Raw genomic sequence first — 18,786 nt, forward strand, 5'->3', positions numbered from 1 at the left:
ATCTTTTCAAAATGTCTTCGTCACGCGTCACTTGTTTCTAAGCTCAATCGTTCATCACAGTCCTGATCTTCCATGTGGTGTCCTCTTTATCTCCCACTATTGACTTTTGTAGAAGGGAACAAAGATGCATCCCCATGTGTTTATATCTATGAAAGTAGAGTGCATAAGTGAGAGGTTATTTGTTTCATTTGTCAAAAACAATTGCTTTAGGGAATGCTCTCCAAAACAGCCTCTCTGAAAATTAAAGGTATGGCTGCATATTTCTTGCCGTCTCCAAACCCCATATTGGCAGGAGAGCCTTGTGCATTTGGCCACCCTTTCTTTTCTAATTGTTATTATTGGTTGGTTGATCAAAAATTATGACCCTCATTTCATTACCAAGTTCAACCACAGATAGGTACATGTTTCGGATCATAATAACCAACTTCATTAAGAGTTTTGATTGTCAGTCAAAGAGCTACTTATCAAGATGTTCTTTCGAAGATCACTAAACTATTAGCTTGAAATTGCCGGTTGAAGCCTCACTTGTTTTCTCCTGTTCTGATCCCTTGTGTGGTGCCCTTTTTGCCGAAAACAGAATTGCGTGTGATCGTTGTTCTTGCTAGTTACTCTATTTTCTTCTCATCATCCAATTGATATTGAGCGTAAACAAAATGTGAACTCATAAAAGATGGGAATATTTGGTGAAGATCTGTCTCTTTCATTGTGCATAGAGGCTCTTTCCTTTTCAAGATATTTGTTCATCATGCATCTATCTACCACAGCCATATTATGAAGGGGCGCTAGAATGTCTCATATTCTATGCTGGCTAAATTCTTCCTCGCGTTTGAATGCTTATACGGCTTGGAATTGTTTGATTGATGATGAAGAAGGGTATTATCTAATCACGGGGACTTTTGTTTGATGTATCACTCAAATCGGCCATGAACGCTCATAGGTGTTTTTTTTTCTTTTCTTGACAAAGAAATATTTTAAATTACTCTTAATTTACGAGGAGGGGACATAACCCACATCTCTACTTTTCACATTTCTTTTACTAAAAGAAACACATGCAAATATGCGAGTTTGAGAGAACAAGGATTGGTTTTTTCTTTTTCCTCATCTGATAAGCCTAAGCAAACCAAAACACTGTCCAAATGTCTGAGTTGAATGGCCCAAAACAGATTACTAGATTACAGGACTGACCAAGAAACCATGGCTCACCATGTCGAACCAACAAGAAAGCCCTCTCCAAAAGGTCCAGAACATTATGTATAAAACAATAGACCTTAGGTCAATGGAGTTTAGTCCAGTGAAAAAAGAACTTTGACCTGTAGACAAGAGGTCTCAAATTCGAACCCCCAAGACATTTTAGTTGTGTTAGCGTGTGAGAAATCTTCCTACCATTTAGTTTAGACTATTACTTGTACTATAAAAAATAAAATAAAAACAATAGATCATATTGGTCAAAATTTAAAACAAGATATGTGAAAAAGGAGGAAAAATAGAAGAGAGAAGAAAGGAAAGGATGGAGAAATGAAGAAAAATGTTTGAAACAAAACTTGAAAAGAAAAACTATTTGAAATTGCTTTTTTACCTTTCATTTTTTGTAGCATTCTATTATACTTTCTCCTCCCCCATTACTCTTGCATGCCTTCTCCTTCCTATTCCCTTCTTTCTCATACTACCCCTTTCTTCATCTGAAAAACCAAAAACTGAATAAAAAACGAACTAGTTAGCAAACCAACCCGAAATTTTTATTTAGAATCTGATTAGAAACTGGACAGAGTTGAGCAATTGGCTGGCAGGCCCATTCCCAGCCCACAGAAAAGCTGGTTAAAAAGCAACAGCGGTGATTTTAACCATGTTCAATGGGGTCGGTCGGTCACTCTCACTATGAAGCAACTAAGCTAGAAATGAATCACACAAAACTTGCAAGACCAGAGAGTGGGAAAGCTGCAATCACATTGTCAAAGACAAAGACAGGTCCTGGAGGAGCAATATCAAACTCAGTACAGTATAAAAGTCGAGGGAGGGCCCTACTGATTTTGACCAACACCCTACCTTCCCCCACCCCCTCCTCTATTGAGAAGAACTTGTATATCACAAGATAGACTCTATTGAGAAGAACTTGTATATCACGGGATAGTATTGTTTTGCTATTTTCCTAAAAAAGTTGCTAAACGTGACGAAATGTTTGGATATCAAAACAATATTATCCCCTTGATATAAAACTTTTTCGCCAATCTGTCAGCATGAGCCTGAGGTCCCCTTTTCCTCTCTTAAGGAGATAAAGAAGGGGGGTTGTGAAACTTGAAGCCTGGCAAGATTGACACAATCCCAATCTTTCTAACTAGTGTAGTGAACTTTTGGTCACCAAGCCCTGAAAAGGCTCTGACTTTTGGTCAAACACACACACTTGGGTTGGATCCAAGCACCAGAATGTGAAGAGGGTCCAAGCCAAAGTTTCAGTAAGTTCCAGCCAGGTGGTGACACATTTTCTTCCCTGCAGAGATCATAGGACCCCCCACACACGTTTTGCCTTATCTTACACTGTTAACTTGCTGGACCCTCCCCAAGATTTTGATTCTGTTTTCACAAGCTTACAACTTGAATGCCTACAAAACTTTTTTTAATGCCTTAATGGGTTGATTTGATTTCAAGTTTCAACCCAGAAAAATTCATCTCTTTTGAGTTGTTAAACTGAAACTGATGGGGTTTCAATTGCCTAGTCAAAAGCATTTTCTCAGTGCATATATGGGATGGGCAGATGCAATAATTTTTTGGAGATGCAGAAAAATAATAAATAATAAGTAAATAAAACATTCCCATGACAAGTCCTCATCTTGGAAAGTTCTAAGCAAAAATGAGGTCCCCACCTTAAAACCCACACTGTATATCTCATATGAGTTATGAGTTAGGAGGAGCTACCTTTTTCTTTTCCCTTGCCTTCTCTTCTAATCAATCATATTTCTTTGGCAAAAGTCTAAAAGAGGAATATTTCTTTTTTGAGTTTCATAGGCATCCGCTTTGCTGCTTTCATGGCTTTTGCATTTCCTACTTTATATTATGTATTTTCTTTCTCAGCACCAGAGATATTTATCCCATCAATCCCAGGGTCCTCAATTCTTTGCTCCATGTATGGGTTATGGAACCCACCTGACCTTATGGCATCAATTTTCAATTGTGGCCAATTTCTTGGGTCACAAACCAGAAATGTATGTAGCCTTTTTTGATATATAAAAGAAATGGGAGTTCATCACACATACATTACCAAAGTATCATAGAGGTTCGAATCCGAAATTACAGATTTATAAATTAAGATTCTTTTTTATTGAGTTAAATATCGTTGGAAAGATATTATGTAGCTCTAAAATTATTCAATAGGTGGCTGGTTAATTGAACCATATTAGGTAACCTATCCTATATAATGATGTAGAGCTGATTAGACCAAGGCTAAGATTGTTCCTGGTCATATGTCATATATATGGGGCTATAGGGCCTACGAAATTTCCTTGATTTGGTTGGTCAAGACTCAAAATCAATCTTGACCAATGTGTTATGATGGACCAATTAGATTTCTTCTGATCCTTGATATGAACATGTCATTCGAGCTTGGGCCTACCAACTATTTCTTCGCTTTCTCTATCAAAGAAAACTTGTGTACGAAAAACTCATGAGCTTTAGATTATTGATTCAGGTGTTCAAACATAAATGGGTGACAAAATTGATATTTCATGAAATTATAGTGTAATGTAACATGAATAGATTGATAACACTATAATATTGAATGATTTCATTATCTTTGATGATATTGTAATGTCAGTAAAATTATAGTTGTGTACCACATGATATGACAAGTGATGCACATATAATTAACACTCGTTGGTCTCCCTTATCTTTCAACCGAATAGTTCTGCCATTTAGCACGGCAACATGACATGTAACCTTACAGGAGTTTTTCTTCTCTCTCTCTCTCTGATGTAAGGCCAATAATTTATGTTCCATTGGCCTAGTTCTGCCAATGACTAGGTGATTGAAGTTCCCCAACTGATTTGCTAAATCTTTGTCGTTTAAGGCATGTACACACAGAACACATCAAATTAGGCAAAACGACTGATTGACATGCAATGATACAAAGTAATTCAATTAAAGCACATCAGAGTTAGGCCTTGACAATGCCATATATGGGACCAGCAAATTCAATCAACCTTTGCAGCTGGACAATCACATCTGCTTATTATGCAGCAGCATGCTAATGTTTCTCACGCAAAGTCTACACAATTTCAAAGAGTACCACATGAGCCTTTTTCACCCAATCAACACACACAGAGCTTGCAATTGAGGTTGATTTGGGTGCTCAAAAACCTAATTGATACTATGTGGAAAAAAGTGAGCTCAAAGAAACCCTGTGGCACATTCAGATTGGCACTCATGGACCAGTTATACTCTTTCACTATCAACTCCCCAGCAGGATATCAAAGTTGTAAGAGAAGCTGTAGTTTATGACTTAGCTCAAGTGGTTAAGGATGTTTATTCTTACACCCTAGGCCCTATGTTCGATTCCCCGCTCCCCTAATCTCGCTTGTATGAAAAACAAAAGTATAATATTTTGGAAGAAGAAAGAAAAGAATTACAATCATTCCTAGAGAATTTCAACCTTAATTAACTAGATAGAAATATGTCAAGTCTATAAATTAATTCCCACAAGAGAAAACCAGGGGACTTGCATTTCTTAATTAAAAGAAGACTAATTAATCAACACACAAGGTACAAATGTAGGTCCGTATAAAGGTTGGCCATGATAATTGCCATCACACCTTTTTTTCTTTCTGAAAACCATCAACAATAGATCTTACAAGAGGAAAAAAGGAAAAAAAAAAAAAAAAGTTAAGAGGGAAAAAAATACAAATCAAGTAAGAAAAGAAAGGTTTACAAATGCCAATCTCTTTACACACTTACATATGTATCTTTTAAATTGTTAATAAAAACTTTCTGGAAAGTAGGGGGAATCTACTCAAGCTTTGTGTGGGGGGCATTGGTAGCACTTGGTGAATAGACCAAATGTGTCGACTTGTCGTATGAAGTTGAGCATGCTTGCCCACCCTCCAAACCCAAATCCCACTATCAAAACCCAAACCACCACAAAGCTGTTAATGGCGTATGAGCCAGCCCAGCCTCCCAACAATGATGGTGGTCTCTCTACAGCATTCTGTGTATCATCAAAAACAACAATGAACATATCAGAAACTTATACCTGGGAAAATTTGATATGCTATGCTATCAGACTGTGAATCGGATCCTAAGTTCAGTAAATGCTTGTTTTAATGTATAGTCGAAATTGACAGTCTAACAACATAACATGCCGGATATTTCAGGTAGGAGAATGTTACCCTCCTTAATTAGCAATTTGTTCATCCCAACGAAAATTAAAAGTGGACTAACCTCTCTAGCAGATGCAGAAGCAAAGGTGACCATGTGAGCTAAAGCAGGAATTATGTAGACAGTAAAGCTGACAAGAAGAGATCCAACAGTTGAGTTGATGGGCCCAAAGAATGGGAATATGATAGCAAGGAACCAAATTGGGATCACCACTGGGAGCCTAGCCAGGGCCCTCTTCAACATGCTCTTGGTCTCATGCATTTGAATGAATTTCTCCCACACAAAGTACAAAGGGGTGCAAGCAAATCCAAATGTGATAAACTGTGCACACCAACCAAATCATTAATTAACAATTAGAAATCCTCTTTTAAGTCACTAAATCAAATTGGTTTTGGTTGTTAATTAAGAAACTGTTGATTTAGTACCTGATGGATGAGCATGAGCACAACAGCAGTGTCTCTAAATCCAGTCCTTGGAAGCAAAGCTAGAGCATTGGAATGAGTCAAGAGATTGTCCCCAAAAGCCCAGTAAACAGCAGAAGCTGATGGCAGAGTTAAGGTCAGCACATAGAGTGTGGCCATCAAGTATATCAACTTGAATTTCTGTGGCTTCCACATTGCATGCATAATCTCCCTACACAACACACAACCAATCCCAGATAATCAAATTCCAGTTAAAACCCAAAAATTGCAACAGCTTCCTCTGTTCTTGTATATTAATTAATTTTCACAAAGCCCTCACACTGTAACAGCATGTCCACCAAATGTGTAGAGAATGTTAGTAGCCCCAGTGAAGTAGAGAACCATTGTGGTTGGACCCGAGTGCTTCACTCCCTCAACCTTGGGGGGCACAAAGAAAAATATTAGATTGCAACCTCTGTATATGATTTTTTTGGTGATCTAAATTAAGCAGTGATCGCAAAGAACCCCTAAGCAAGGTCTTAGGTTCGAGTCCTAACATTCGTGTAATGTATGTGAGTTTAATATATTATCGCCGTCCTCAAAAAATTAATCAGTGATCAAATCTAATTGAGGGATATAATTAATTAATAGGAGATATAGAATCTACCTTTCCATGGATAAGGGAAGCAATGGTGAGATACCAAGCAGTGTAGGTGGTCATAATGAGGCCCAAGAATGACCAAATTCTGTAATTATGGAAGGAGGGGATGAAGACAGTTGTAGCACAGCAAGCTCCAAAGATATAAGTCCAAGTCCTCTTGTCAAGATTGTCGTTTATGTAGTAGATGTTACTAAGATCAAAACAAACACACAATGACAAACCAAATTTTATTATCTAATTCTTTTCTACATATAAAATTATAAATAATAATAATAATTTATTTACCTTGCACAGGCAATTAACTGAATTACAGATCCGAACAGAAGAAAAGTGCAGTTGAAAAAGAGGCCAACATTCCTCCAGTGCTTCCCCAGCAACCCATCAAGAACTTCAAACCACTGCCAAGATTTATAACAATCAATGTTTATAAAGAAACTGGAATTATAATTATATATAGCATTAGTTTTTACAAACTTAATGGAGGAAGATTGTATACCTGAATTACATGGTTCCTAAAATCAACCTTTTCTCTTTCCTTTCTAGTTCTGTGCTCAACATAGAGCAGACTGATGAGGTAAGCAGTCCAGCTTCCCATCAAGCCATAGAAAAGCTGAAATAGAATCCCAGATAGCAAACCCAGCTGTGAAAATGAGTATGGCAGTGTCAGAAGCACTTGGGCAACCTGCATTAAAAATTCCATTAAAACCGAATTAAGATACATAATTATATTTAGGTAAAGACATCAAATACACAGTTACATTAACACAAATGATAAGATATGTAAAACTAAGAAGTTTGGAAAATAAGATTAAATATGTGCCTGATTAGAAGCACAGCTAAACCATGCATCATAGGCTGAGCCGCCATGCCAAAGAAAGGTGGAGAGCTTGCTCTTAGTTGTCTTTGAGTCAATCTCTTCCCCTTCTCTTTCCATTTCTACGTAGCTTCCGGCTATAACAGTCTCAACCTTCTCAGAAGCCATTGTTATAGCCTTGGTGGTGGTGGTGTGGGAGGAAGCAATGAATGAGTGTATGAGTAGTCTATAAATAGATAGAGGGAGTGCTCCTTTTTCACTACTATTTCCACTCCTTAAGCTTAACCTATATGTATGTATATCTTATAGCACCACTTTGCTTTTTTGTAGAACTCTTTAATTTTTATGAGCAATAATTGAGTCACCCAAGTGGAGACCTAGCTACATCATCACCCTAATTAGCCCTTAGGAATGTCATTGCATATATGATACATGCATGCATATTATTTAACCAATAGTATTTCAAATCCCCTATATTCTATTTCCAAGTTATGGGAAAAAAATTTAACGGACACATGTCACACAATATAATAAGTGTCTAAAATGTGTATCGACCCGTATAAACTACCTTCGACCACATATTCTTAAGTTAGCTACATACATAATTTCAGTTTTATTAGATCTTTATCTCATTGTGTGTTTTTTTTTTTTTGGGGTCAAAATTTATCTCATTGTGTTGAAGTTAAGATTCATTGGTACCACATGGGATTTACTTTTTCTTCCTAAATTTTGATTTTATATTTGTTATTTGGACATGGAAAAGCTGTTGATGGGCCATGCTTAGCATGCATTGCACGAGCGGGGTGGCCCACGCATGATGCATATGGATGGACGGATGGATGATGTTGAATCTGTGTAGAGAAAAGTGAGGTAAAGAAGAAGATCTGTGTTTGTACAAAAGGGTGTGGAAGGTGGATGAAAGTTGAAGGATTAGAAGAAGAGCTGTTTTCGTGTGGATTTGAGTGTGAGTGTATGTGTGGGGGAGCCCATTAGATGGAGTGAATGATTACTTTGAGGTGGGCTTTGGTGCTAAACATGATTAGCACCACACGTGTGTGCCAACTGTCTTTACAAAAAGAGATCTAAAAATCCCCTTTACCCCTTTTTAAAAAAAGTTTAGGTCCCTAAAGGGTTCTTTGGGCCATTGATTCAGCTTCTAAATAATGGGATTAATCAAGTGTCTTCGCAAATCCCAGTTTTGGTGGTGGTATTTTTTTTTTTTAGTACAAGTAATAGTCTAAGTTACAATAAAAGGGGAATTTTTCAGACAATCAAGGTGTCGTGAGAGTTCGAATCTACCTGAAATCATTGGTATGCGTAAGTCAAACTCCTTTTCCACTGAACCAAACCTCATTAACATAAATCAAACTTCTTTTCTACTGAGTTAGACCTCACTCACATAGTGATAAAATTTTAAATTAGGTTAGTTGGAGCATCTTTTCTATACATAAACACTAAAAAGTTTATGCAATCTATCCAGCTTCATAATTTTGATCCCACCAAAATTTTCTTTTCCTTTTAATACGCCAACCACTATGTCTGAAGGTGTGAGGAAAAAGTTTATTTGGTCATTTACATCATTAATGAATAAATACAAAGTTAAGTTAATTCCAAAGTTTGACTGATAATGGACCAGGGTGGCAAGGATGCCGATTAGCTTGTGGCACTGGCAACCCCATTTGGCCCAACGTTATCTAGGATTAGCTTCATCTAATACGATTCTTGGGAGTTTTTTGTTGGCGAGTCCTTACTTAGTTAGGATTTTGATTCCTTATTATGTTAGGATTTTAGTTACTTACTATTTATCTAGTCATATTATAATTGAGATTTATTTTCTATAGTAATTTATATTTATTTCCTATTGTAATTTAGATATATTTACTATTTTATTTAGGGTTAACACATCTTTGTACTTGTATAAATACCTCCATATTGGAGAATAATAATAATATGAGCATATACGAGTATCTGAATATTTGTGACAGGACTCGACCCAATTTTCACTTTGGAATTCGAGCCAAGTCCTGTGCGTGTCCGACACCTGGCAAATGTCGGGCAAAAATGACCTTTTTACCCTTCTTACTTCAATTTATCTTTAAAATTCTCTTAGACTTCTGCCGAAAATTCGGCAGAGTCTCCCCTGTATTTTAACCAAAACCAAAATCTTCCACCTGTCAAACAGTCTCAAAAATCCTACCAACGGCCAGACTAATTCAACACACAGATCACAACCTCAGTTTCTCATGTTCAACAGGATATCAGAGCATGTTTATACAAATTATAGGATGAAGACAAAGTTACAACGAAATCCTACACTTTGGTGGTGGGTCGGGAGCTAAGCTGATGGCCCGGGTGGTTTCCTTCGTTCTTCTACGGCCTGTGGGCGAAAAACAAGTTTAAAAGTGTGAGTGGATAAAAATAATGCTCGTGAAAACATTTGAGAACATAATAACCCCCGTTTAAAAACATAGGGATATAAGAACTAAAATCTGATCATAATCAATTCGAGATATTCAAATAAATATAGATAACATGATTATAATCACATACTAAACAAAGATATATCAGTATAACTCAAATGAATTTACTAATAAAAATGAGTAAACAATAATTGCATTAAAAGCTTTAAAATCCTTTAAAACTGCCACCTAATTGTACCCCTGATAACCGTCAATTCCCTGGCAGGTCTCGGGCGTCACACAGGCTACCCGAGCCGCAAACTAGCGAAATCAGGGGACTATGATTAGCCTGATCTGCCGGCAGATCCTCGATGACACCAAGTCAGCTCGAGTCGCTCAGGCAGGATACAGGGGACCGTAGTCAGCCTGATCCGCAATCCTGGCAGGTCTCGGGGACACAGAGTCAGCCGAGCCACAATCCTGGCAGGTCTCGGGACACCAAGTTTGCCGAGCCGCAAATCCTGGCACTCACGGTCCGAGCGTCCCCGGAACTCGTGAGGCAAGTCAAGTGCACTGACTAACTGAAATCGGACCGGACGTCTGTCGACATCGGTCCAATTCTGGGTAATCACCAACTGTAGGGTGGGTACATGGTGGTCTAAAATCACTATTTCTGATAAAATCTGATGTCCTCTGAATTCTGTTAACTCTGAGCTAAACTATTGTTTTGGCTCAAAAATCTCAAATCTGTTGCTTAACTAATTTTCATAAAAATAACAGTATTTGCATAATAAAATTCATGCTAAAACACTTATTCAAGATCAAATATAAAATATAATTATAAAATCCTTTTAAGAAAGAAAAGTCCACTCACTGCTGGTCCGAGTTAGCTGGACCTCTCGAAGGTCCCTCCTGTGGATTAGCTGGACTCCTGGTGCCTCACTCGACTGATTTGGTTGAGAAACGGAGGAGATCGAGAGGAGAGAAGTTCGGGTGACTTCCGTCGGAAATCTGCAGTTTCCGATCGTTTCCAGGCGTCCCACGGCCGGCGACTGGTCGGGGAAGATCGGCGAGACCGAGGCGGAGGTGACGGTGCCCTTGCCGGAGATCGAGCCGCCCTGAGGTGGCGACGGGAGCGACTGGAAGGGAGGGGGGCTAGCTGGTCGCGCGCGGGAGAGAGAGGAAGGAGAGAGAGAGAGCTGACGCGGGGAGAGAGAGAAACAGGGATAAAAATCTGACTTTTGTGCAAATTACCATTTTGCCCTTCGCGATGTTTTGATTGTATTTTCTTCGTTAAAACTCCGATTTGGGTCTACTCCGTGTCTACGGACTCGTTTCGCCGTGCTCTACGCAACGGTGCAGACGGAATTCCCAAATTCCTTTCCGATCAAAAAGTCAAATTTTTCCCTATTAAAATATGCGGGGGCAATATCGTCTTTTGGCTAGAATAAAGAAATCTTAATTTTTAGATATTTTGGTTTGGGTTCTTACAATTTGCCCTACTTTGTTTGACATGGTATCAGAGCTAGGTTCCTAACCTGTGATAACTTCTGCCAAATTGAGAGTCGTTGGCACTCCTTATTCTTAACCCATCATGGGTCTTCATCTTATTGTCTTTCTTCATGTCTCAGCTTCTCTATCTTTGAAACTTCATAAGAAGCCTCTTTACTCCGTGAGCCTCGTCACCGCTCGTCGAGCCTTTCATTTGACTGTTCTGCCGGTCTCTGTCTTTTTCGGCAACTCTCTTGAGTTGCCTTTTCGCTTCTCAGTTTGAGCACTTTATCTTTGTCTTTGTCTTTGTCTATGTTCATGATTTGCTGGGTTTCCTCCCTTACTATTCTCCTTTTCTGAAGTTTTTTCTTCATGAGACAGCTGTATGCTACCACCTTCCCCTCTTGCATTTGTTTCTGCCACGAGACTGGCATGTTTGAGTCTCTTTACTATTATTTCAATTTCTCTTCTTTCAAATCTCGACCATTTACCAGTGTTAGATTTGATGGGGAGATAGATGCAACTTCATTTGGGTGCTGCAACTTTATTTTTCAGTGTTGCTTTCTCCAAATCTCGACTCCATACATCATCGAATTTGAGGGGGAGTGACACCACTGCTCATCTATTCCGCTGCAATTCATCTACCTATCTGCCATGGTTGATTCTTCTACATCTTAGCATCAGTCAGCTTCTGTTTCTTAAGTGCCACTTTTCTTATAGTTCCGACGACCCCTTTTCTTCAGGGGGAGAGTGGGAGTGAAGAGAAGTTGTCTCTGCGATAATGGAAGTATTTGTCATTGTTATTGTTGCTAACTACTATGTCCTTTGCTAGTGCCAATACCGTTGCTCATCCCTATTATGTCTCTTACTAGGGACAATGTTATTGCTCTTGCCTATTATGACTCTTGTTGGAGACAATGTTGATTACTGTTGATGATGCTTGTTATGTCCTTGCCTTATTGCTATTGCTGGTGCCAATGCCTTGTATTGCTGTTGTTTGGTAACAGTATTGTTACTCCTGCCTGTTATGGTGCCAGTATTGTTGCTCATGCCTTTGCTTGTGTGTTTCTGTTGTGGTCAATGTTGCCACCGTTGATGTTGCCTTTGCTTGCTTCGCTTTCCGTTGATGTGGTCATTGTCGTTGTTGCTGTGGCCTTGCCCTTTGCCTTTGCTTCTGCCTTACCTACTGCTGTGCTTACAGGATTTCTGTGTTCTGCTTAATCTACTGCTGTGCTCACAAGGTTTCGGTGTTCTGCCTTACATATTGCCATGCTCACAGGGTTTCTGTGTTCTGCCTTATCTACTGCCATGCTCACAGGGTTTTTGTGTTCTGTCTTATCTACTGCCGTGCTCATAGGGTTTCTGTGTTATGCCTTATCTGTTACCGTGCTCACAGGGTTTCTGTGTTATGCCTTATCTGTTACCGTGCTCACAGGGTTTCTGTGTTTTGCCTTATCTACTGCTGTGCTCACAGGGTTTGTGTTCTGCCTACTGCCGTGCTCACAGAGTTTATGTTATGCCTTATCTGTTGCCGTGCTCACAGGGTTTCTGTGTTATGCCTTATCTACTACTGTGCTCACAGGGTTTCTGTGTTCTGCCTTACCTATTGCCGTGCTCACAGGGTTTCTGTGTTCTGCTATGTGCCCTATTTTTTAGGGTTTGCTCTTGTGTTTCCGCTGCAAACTTTGCTTTAGTTTGTCACTTGTTTCACTCGTGGTTGACTAAAAGACCTTTTCTACAATTGGTGCTTCTCAAGTATGGTGTTCTGTGACTCACTTGTCAAGTTGTGCCTACGAAATATCTTTGCCCAACTTGAGGAGGAGTGTTGGTGAGTCCTTACTTAGTTAGGATTTTGATTCCTTACTATGTTAGGATTTTAGTTACTTACCATTTATCTAGTCATATTATAATTGAGATTTATTTTCTATTGTAATTTATATTTATTTTCTATTGTAATTTAGATATATTTCCTATTTTATTTAGGGTTAACACATTTTTTTACTTGTATAAGTACCTCTATATTGGAGAATAATAATAATATGAGCATATCTGAATATTTGCCCTACTTTGTTTGACACTTTCTACCTACCCTTGGACTCATTACTTCAAGCACTTGTTTAGCAGTTTGGCATGAAGTTAACTATTTCAATCAAATTAGGATTATACTTATTAAATTTGACAATAGTTCAATATAGCGATAGGTCTCATTTAGATTTAAAAGAATGAGATTCATTATAACTAGTTTGGACTCAATTTCAATTCAGTCCAAACCGAACCACTAAACAAAGTCAATGAGCATATAACAATCCAAATAGAATAAAGATTCAAAACTTTTGCCTTATTTCTCTTTAAGTCATGTAATAATTCAGATGAATGGTCTTAAAAATCTTTCTATTTAAGAATTTATTTTAAGACCCAAAAATCATTTTTTTTTTTTTTTGTAAACTTGGATGGTCATTTTCATCATATGTACTAGATTATGATATTGGTGAGTGATTACCTAACTACTACCTGTTTAAAGGGAGTGGCCCGAGTAGGTCTAGGCCTAAAGTCTAACCCCACCCTGCATATGCAAAACTTTAAGAATAATAGACACTTTGGAGTGACTACAAGTTGGGGCCAAGGAGCTTCCAAAAGGATTTAAAAAAAGCAACTAAATAACCAACCTTTTGACTTGGTTCATATGCTTAGACATGTATCGTTATCTCATTTTCCTAAAGAACATTTTGCATAGTTTTGGATTTGTTTGGACGTTGAGAAAATATATGTTCCTTTAATTGTAAGGGTGAGAAAAAAGAAACCGATCACATTGTTCAAACCGACAAAAATCAATCAATCATTTTTTTTTTTGCGAAAGAAGAACTCATTGATAACAATTAAGAGGATACAACCATGTCATCGTTTACAATTGATTCTAGCCAGAAGGGAACCTCTTCAATCCAAGTTACCATAGTATTACAATTAAGAGCATGCTTTGCTAGAAAATGCACTACTTGGTTAACCCCTCTTGGACTAAAAGAGATAATAACATCTTCAAAGTGTTGCAGACTCCTCTTAATATCATCAATAAGATGCCCATCTGATGCCCAAGACTCTTCTTCGTCCTTCTTTACATCATTTACCACCCCTTGTGAATCAGATTCAATTAAAATGGAAGAAAACCAGCATCCCAAGCAAATTTCATCCCGAAAAGAAACACCATGATCTCCGCATGTTTAGATGAGGTGGCTCTGGCAAGAGGAAGGGCCATAGCCGCCATCACTTCCCCTTTGTCATTTCTAACAACAGCGCCAATTCCACCCACACCTGTTTCGGGAATAAAAGCAGCATCAACATTTAGTTTATATTTACCAGCTGGAGGAGGAGACCATTTAGTTGGTTTCTCTACAAATAATTTAGGTTCCCCTTCTACAAGACTTCCATATTCACCAGCCAAGTGATGGGCTCTGTTAAAAATCACATCTTGTGCACAATAACGACCCTCAATAATAGCTTTGTTTCTGTTTTGCCATAAACTCCAACAGACATATAAAAACAATCGCATTTCATACCTCGAAAGATACATAGTGGCAATTTCAAACAAGTCCCCATAGTTGGAAAATTTTATCCCTGTGAAAACCCCCATAAACAACACTTTCTTCCAAACTTTTTGGGCATTAGGACAACTCCACAAAGCATGAATTACACTCTCAGAATTCACATTACAGATGGGGCAAGAGTCCTCAGAAATTATTTTCCTTTTCAACAGATTAGATCTACAGGGAAGATAATTCTTAATAGCTCTCCAAGTAAAATATAAGATTTTTTGTGGTACCTGTTGGGACCAAACTTTCCTCCAGAAAGCATTTTGAACTCTTGGTTCCGAAGAAGATCTAACAGCCCCACTGCAATCCTTTTTCTTTGACATCTCCAGCCTGTATCCACTTTTCACAGAATAAATTCCATTAGTAGTATAATGCCACATCCATCGATCTTTGTGATAATTAACACTCAAAGGATAGATGTAATAGCCTTAACATCTTCCTCATAAAAACACAAATTTAGTAAATCAACATTCCAATTCCCAGTAGGAAAAATAAAATCACTTACTTTAGTTTCTTGATCCAACACTTGAGGGGAAATAGGGCGGAAAGAGTTTGGTCTGGGAATCCAAGCATCACCATAGACTAGTGTTTCTTGTCCATCTCCAATCCTCTTCCTTAACCCACTCAAGAGCAACTCACGACCCCAAATCAGAGACCTCCAAATATATGAAGAAGCTCTCCCTTTTCCAGCTGCCAAAGAATAAATCAATCTTAAAAGTTTGATTTGATTTTTAATTATAAACAATGTAATCTTGTACTGAATGAAATCACGCTGTAATTAAATATGTGTTTCTTCACCATTTACTATTATGTTTCTTCATACATATCATTGATATCAACCTATTATATCATTAGATTGTTAGTTTGTTATTTTAATGAAATGCTGAATGTTGTTAGGAGGTTAGAGATATAGGAATTAGAATGTGGGTGTAATATTGGTTTTATGTTGATGATTTTGGCTTCACAATATTATAAGAAGCAAGAAATTCAAGTATAAAATTGTTTTTTTTTTTTTTTTCATTTCGGGTGCTTGTTAGATGTAGAAAGTGTGTAAATGCAAGTTCAAAAAAATGAAACACTAAAGAAATGATTCGGTTGCAAATATAGGCTTAGCGAAGTTGATTAGAGTGGATGTGATCCCCATTCTGCACCTGAGTTCAAATCCCTCTCATCGTAGTTGAGATTAGTTTAAAATAAATTATCATTTGTAAAAAAAAATTTCTTCTACCGTGATTGAGCTAAATCGCTATAAAAAGTGTAAAAAAGGAAAAAAAGAAAGTGTATTGGGCTCAAGCCCAAACCCAATATTGATGGTTTCTCCAATAATTTAGGCCTAGGGCAACAGCACCAACCTAGCCCATTTTATATCAACATGACCCGAATTTAATTGGAACGGGCCAAATAAACATGAGCTTGGCCCATTTAAAATCAGCATGGCCCAATTAAACATCTGTCGTCTCCCTCATTTAAACTCTTGCCGCCGGAAGCTGCGGCTCCAAGCCTATCTCAGTCCTCGACAGCGCCATTCTCCTCCGCCGATTCAAGCTGATATTCAACTCCAGCTGAGGTCTTGCTTCTTGGGTTTCTCTCATTTTCTGTTTTTAGTGTTGTTTTTTGCAGGAAAATAATCATTCACCAAGAAAGAAAAACATGAAAAGACATTCAATTTCAGATTTCCAATTTGGTGAGGTTGAAGAATTGGCATAGATTTTTTTTTTTTTTTTAAAGAAGGAAAAAAGATAAAAGACAAAACTTTACTAAACCATGCCTATGGCAGCTTAAACCTTTATTAATGTCAAATTTTACCTTCAGTTTTCTGATCAAACAAACAGTAGGACAATTGCTCATTAATTTTTTCCTGTTTTCCTTTTCCTTTCCACCTGTCCTTAAGGAAACTGTTGGCCAGTTCCAGTAGTAACATGTGGAAGGAATCTGAATTCTGAAATAAGGTTTCTGATCACGGAAGTTAAATCTTTTAAAAATGGTGTCTTTCTTTTGAAAGTAAAGTAAAGGAGTTGATAGTTTTTTTTGTACCAAAAGTGAAATAGGTATCAATAGTTTCTGCAAATGGGGATTTTTCAGATTAATTTAAACTTTGATGCGGGTCCAAAAAATTTATGGGAAACGAAAAGTAGAAACAAGTATAGGGAACCTTGATAAACTTGCAGGAAAGGATTAGGAAAGGAATCAGATTAGCTAGCATTGCCAATAAAGCTTCCGTTGAATTGCTGCTACTGCTTTGGTTTTACTAGTCCTTTCTCCACACGTATTCTTCTTCACCCTCTTGTTTTATATGTGGATGTTGTAAACTGTACAAGAGCAATTCATTCATGGTTCATCTAAACCAGTCCTCTTAAAGTGAGATAGACAAAGAAAGAAAGGGAGAGAGAGAGAGGAGAGAGAGTTGGTAAGAAAAATGGCAGCGCATCTCAATGTGTTCTTACCAGTTTTATTGGTTTTTATGGCTATTTCATCAGGTATTCTTATCATAGCAATCTTTGTGGTTTAATCTTTCTCTTAGAATTGCGTATGGATAATGACATTGATGAGAAACATACATACTTTTTACATGTAGATAAACCATTAACCTTAGAGGAAACTCATAATGGCCAAAACTATTAACCCTTTTAGCTCATTTGTGCACCATCATTTGTTATCAAGTTTAGAAGCAATTGACTTCTTGGTTTTTTCAGGACCAAAGTTATCAGAGTCTGCTAGAATTTTCACCATAATAAACAATTGCAAGGAGACAGTCTGGCCTGCAGTGACCCCAGGGGAGAGCTTTAATGGTGGTGGTTTTATGCTAAAACAGGGCCAGTCAGTCATATTCACTGCCCCAGTCAGCTGGTCTGGCAGGATATGGGGTCGAACGGGCTGCAACTTCGACAACAAAAATGGCAACACTTCATGCCAGACCGGAGACTGTGGCGGCACCCTCAAGTGTGGAGCTTCAGGAAAGACGCCAGCAACACTTGCCGAATTTACATTGGCAGCTCTAGACTTTTATGATGTTAGCCTTGTTGATGGGTTCAACTTGCCAATGGTTGTGACACCTCTGAATGGTACGGGAAATTGCAGTGTTTCGGGTTGCGATGGGGACCTGAGGTCCAGTTGCCCATCTGTGCTCTCTGTCAAAGCAAATGGGAAGACTGTTGGATGTAGGAGCGCCTGTGACGTGTTCAACACTGATGAGTATTGTTGCAGAGGGGTTTTTGGCAACCCTGTTACATGCAAACCCACATATTATTCCAAGATGTTCAAAGAAGCATGCCCTACTGCCTATAGTTATGCTTATGATGATCCAACCAGTATCTTTACTTGCTCTGGCACAGATTATGTGGTTGCATTCTGCTCAAGCAGGTTTGTTCATGAACTCATTTTAGACACTAAAGCTGTTTTGAATATATGCTAGATATATGCACGATACATTCGAATAAGAATACACTTAAGCAATTAATGCAGTTAGAATCTAGCTCCTGCCTAATTTAAAGCCCTCACAGCACTCAAATTTTACCCCCTTCTGTGCATTGTGCATGCATTGCAGATGACAATTGATCAATGTCTGAGCAATCTGTATTTGACCTTTTTGCTTGCTGTGCAGTCTATGACATTTGTTTTTGTTTATGTATATGCAGGAAGCAACCAGTGTGCACATATCATAACCACAATCTTGTCTGTAGTTCTAATGGATCAAAAGGTTTAAAGTCAATGAGATGGACTGGGATGCTTGCACTGATGGTGATGATTAATTTATGGATTATTTTTTGAGAAAAGGGTTTTTTTTTTTTTCCCCATGAAGCTTAGAGGTGTGTTTGTTTTACATCCCCTATGAACTTACAGAGCAGCACCTGAAAAGAATGTAAGAATTGTCCATACTGGTTGTACATATGAAGTTATTCATTTTACTCTTTCCTTCAGAAGAGGGAAAATAATGAATGCAGTTGGGTCTAATCAACTGTCTCAACCCCAATCCATGTATGCTATCTGACTTAATTTGGATCAGCACTATGTGTAAAATATTGTATAGCAAAGCTGGTATGGCCCTTTGTAATGCAAAAAGTATATCATCATTGCT

The 18,786-nt window shown here is 38.1% G+C and overlaps 2 protein-coding genes across 2 annotated transcripts; one reads left to right on the top strand and one right to left on the bottom strand.

Annotated features, from left to right (window-relative positions):
* Window positions 1-4,672: 4,672 nt before the first annotated feature.
* LOC117615566 (auxin transporter-like protein 3) lies at window positions 4,673-7,515 on the bottom strand. Its single transcript, XM_034344667.1, has 8 exons — window positions 7,244-7,515; window positions 6,920-7,105; window positions 6,709-6,821; window positions 6,430-6,613; window positions 6,103-6,200; window positions 5,787-5,994; window positions 5,425-5,682; window positions 4,673-5,191 (listed from the first exon to the last, which is right to left on the bottom strand). Exons 1-8 carry the CDS (start codon window positions 7,403-7,405, stop codon window positions 4,997-4,999), a joined length of 1,404 nt encoding a protein of 467 aa, XP_034200558.1. The 5' UTR covers window positions 7,406-7,515; the 3' UTR covers window positions 4,673-4,996.
* A 9,473-nt stretch (window positions 7,516-16,988) lies between these two features.
* On the top strand, window positions 16,989-18,781 carry LOC117613446 (pathogenesis-related thaumatin-like protein 3.5). The gene is made up of 3 exons (XM_034342050.1): window positions 16,989-17,188; window positions 17,405-18,071; window positions 18,347-18,781. The coding sequence occupies exons 1-3, from the start codon at window positions 17,128-17,130 to the stop codon at window positions 18,477-18,479; spliced, it is 861 nt and encodes a 286-aa protein (XP_034197941.1). The 5' UTR covers window positions 16,989-17,127; the 3' UTR covers window positions 18,480-18,781.
* The last annotated feature ends 5 nt before the right edge of the window (window positions 18,782-18,786 follow it).

This window comes from Prunus dulcis, chromosome 1 (assembly GCF_902201215.1).
Source record: "Prunus dulcis chromosome 1, ALMONDv2, whole genome shotgun sequence".
In the NCBI taxonomy this organism is placed as follows: Eukaryota; Viridiplantae; Streptophyta; class Magnoliopsida; order Rosales; family Rosaceae; genus Prunus; species Prunus dulcis.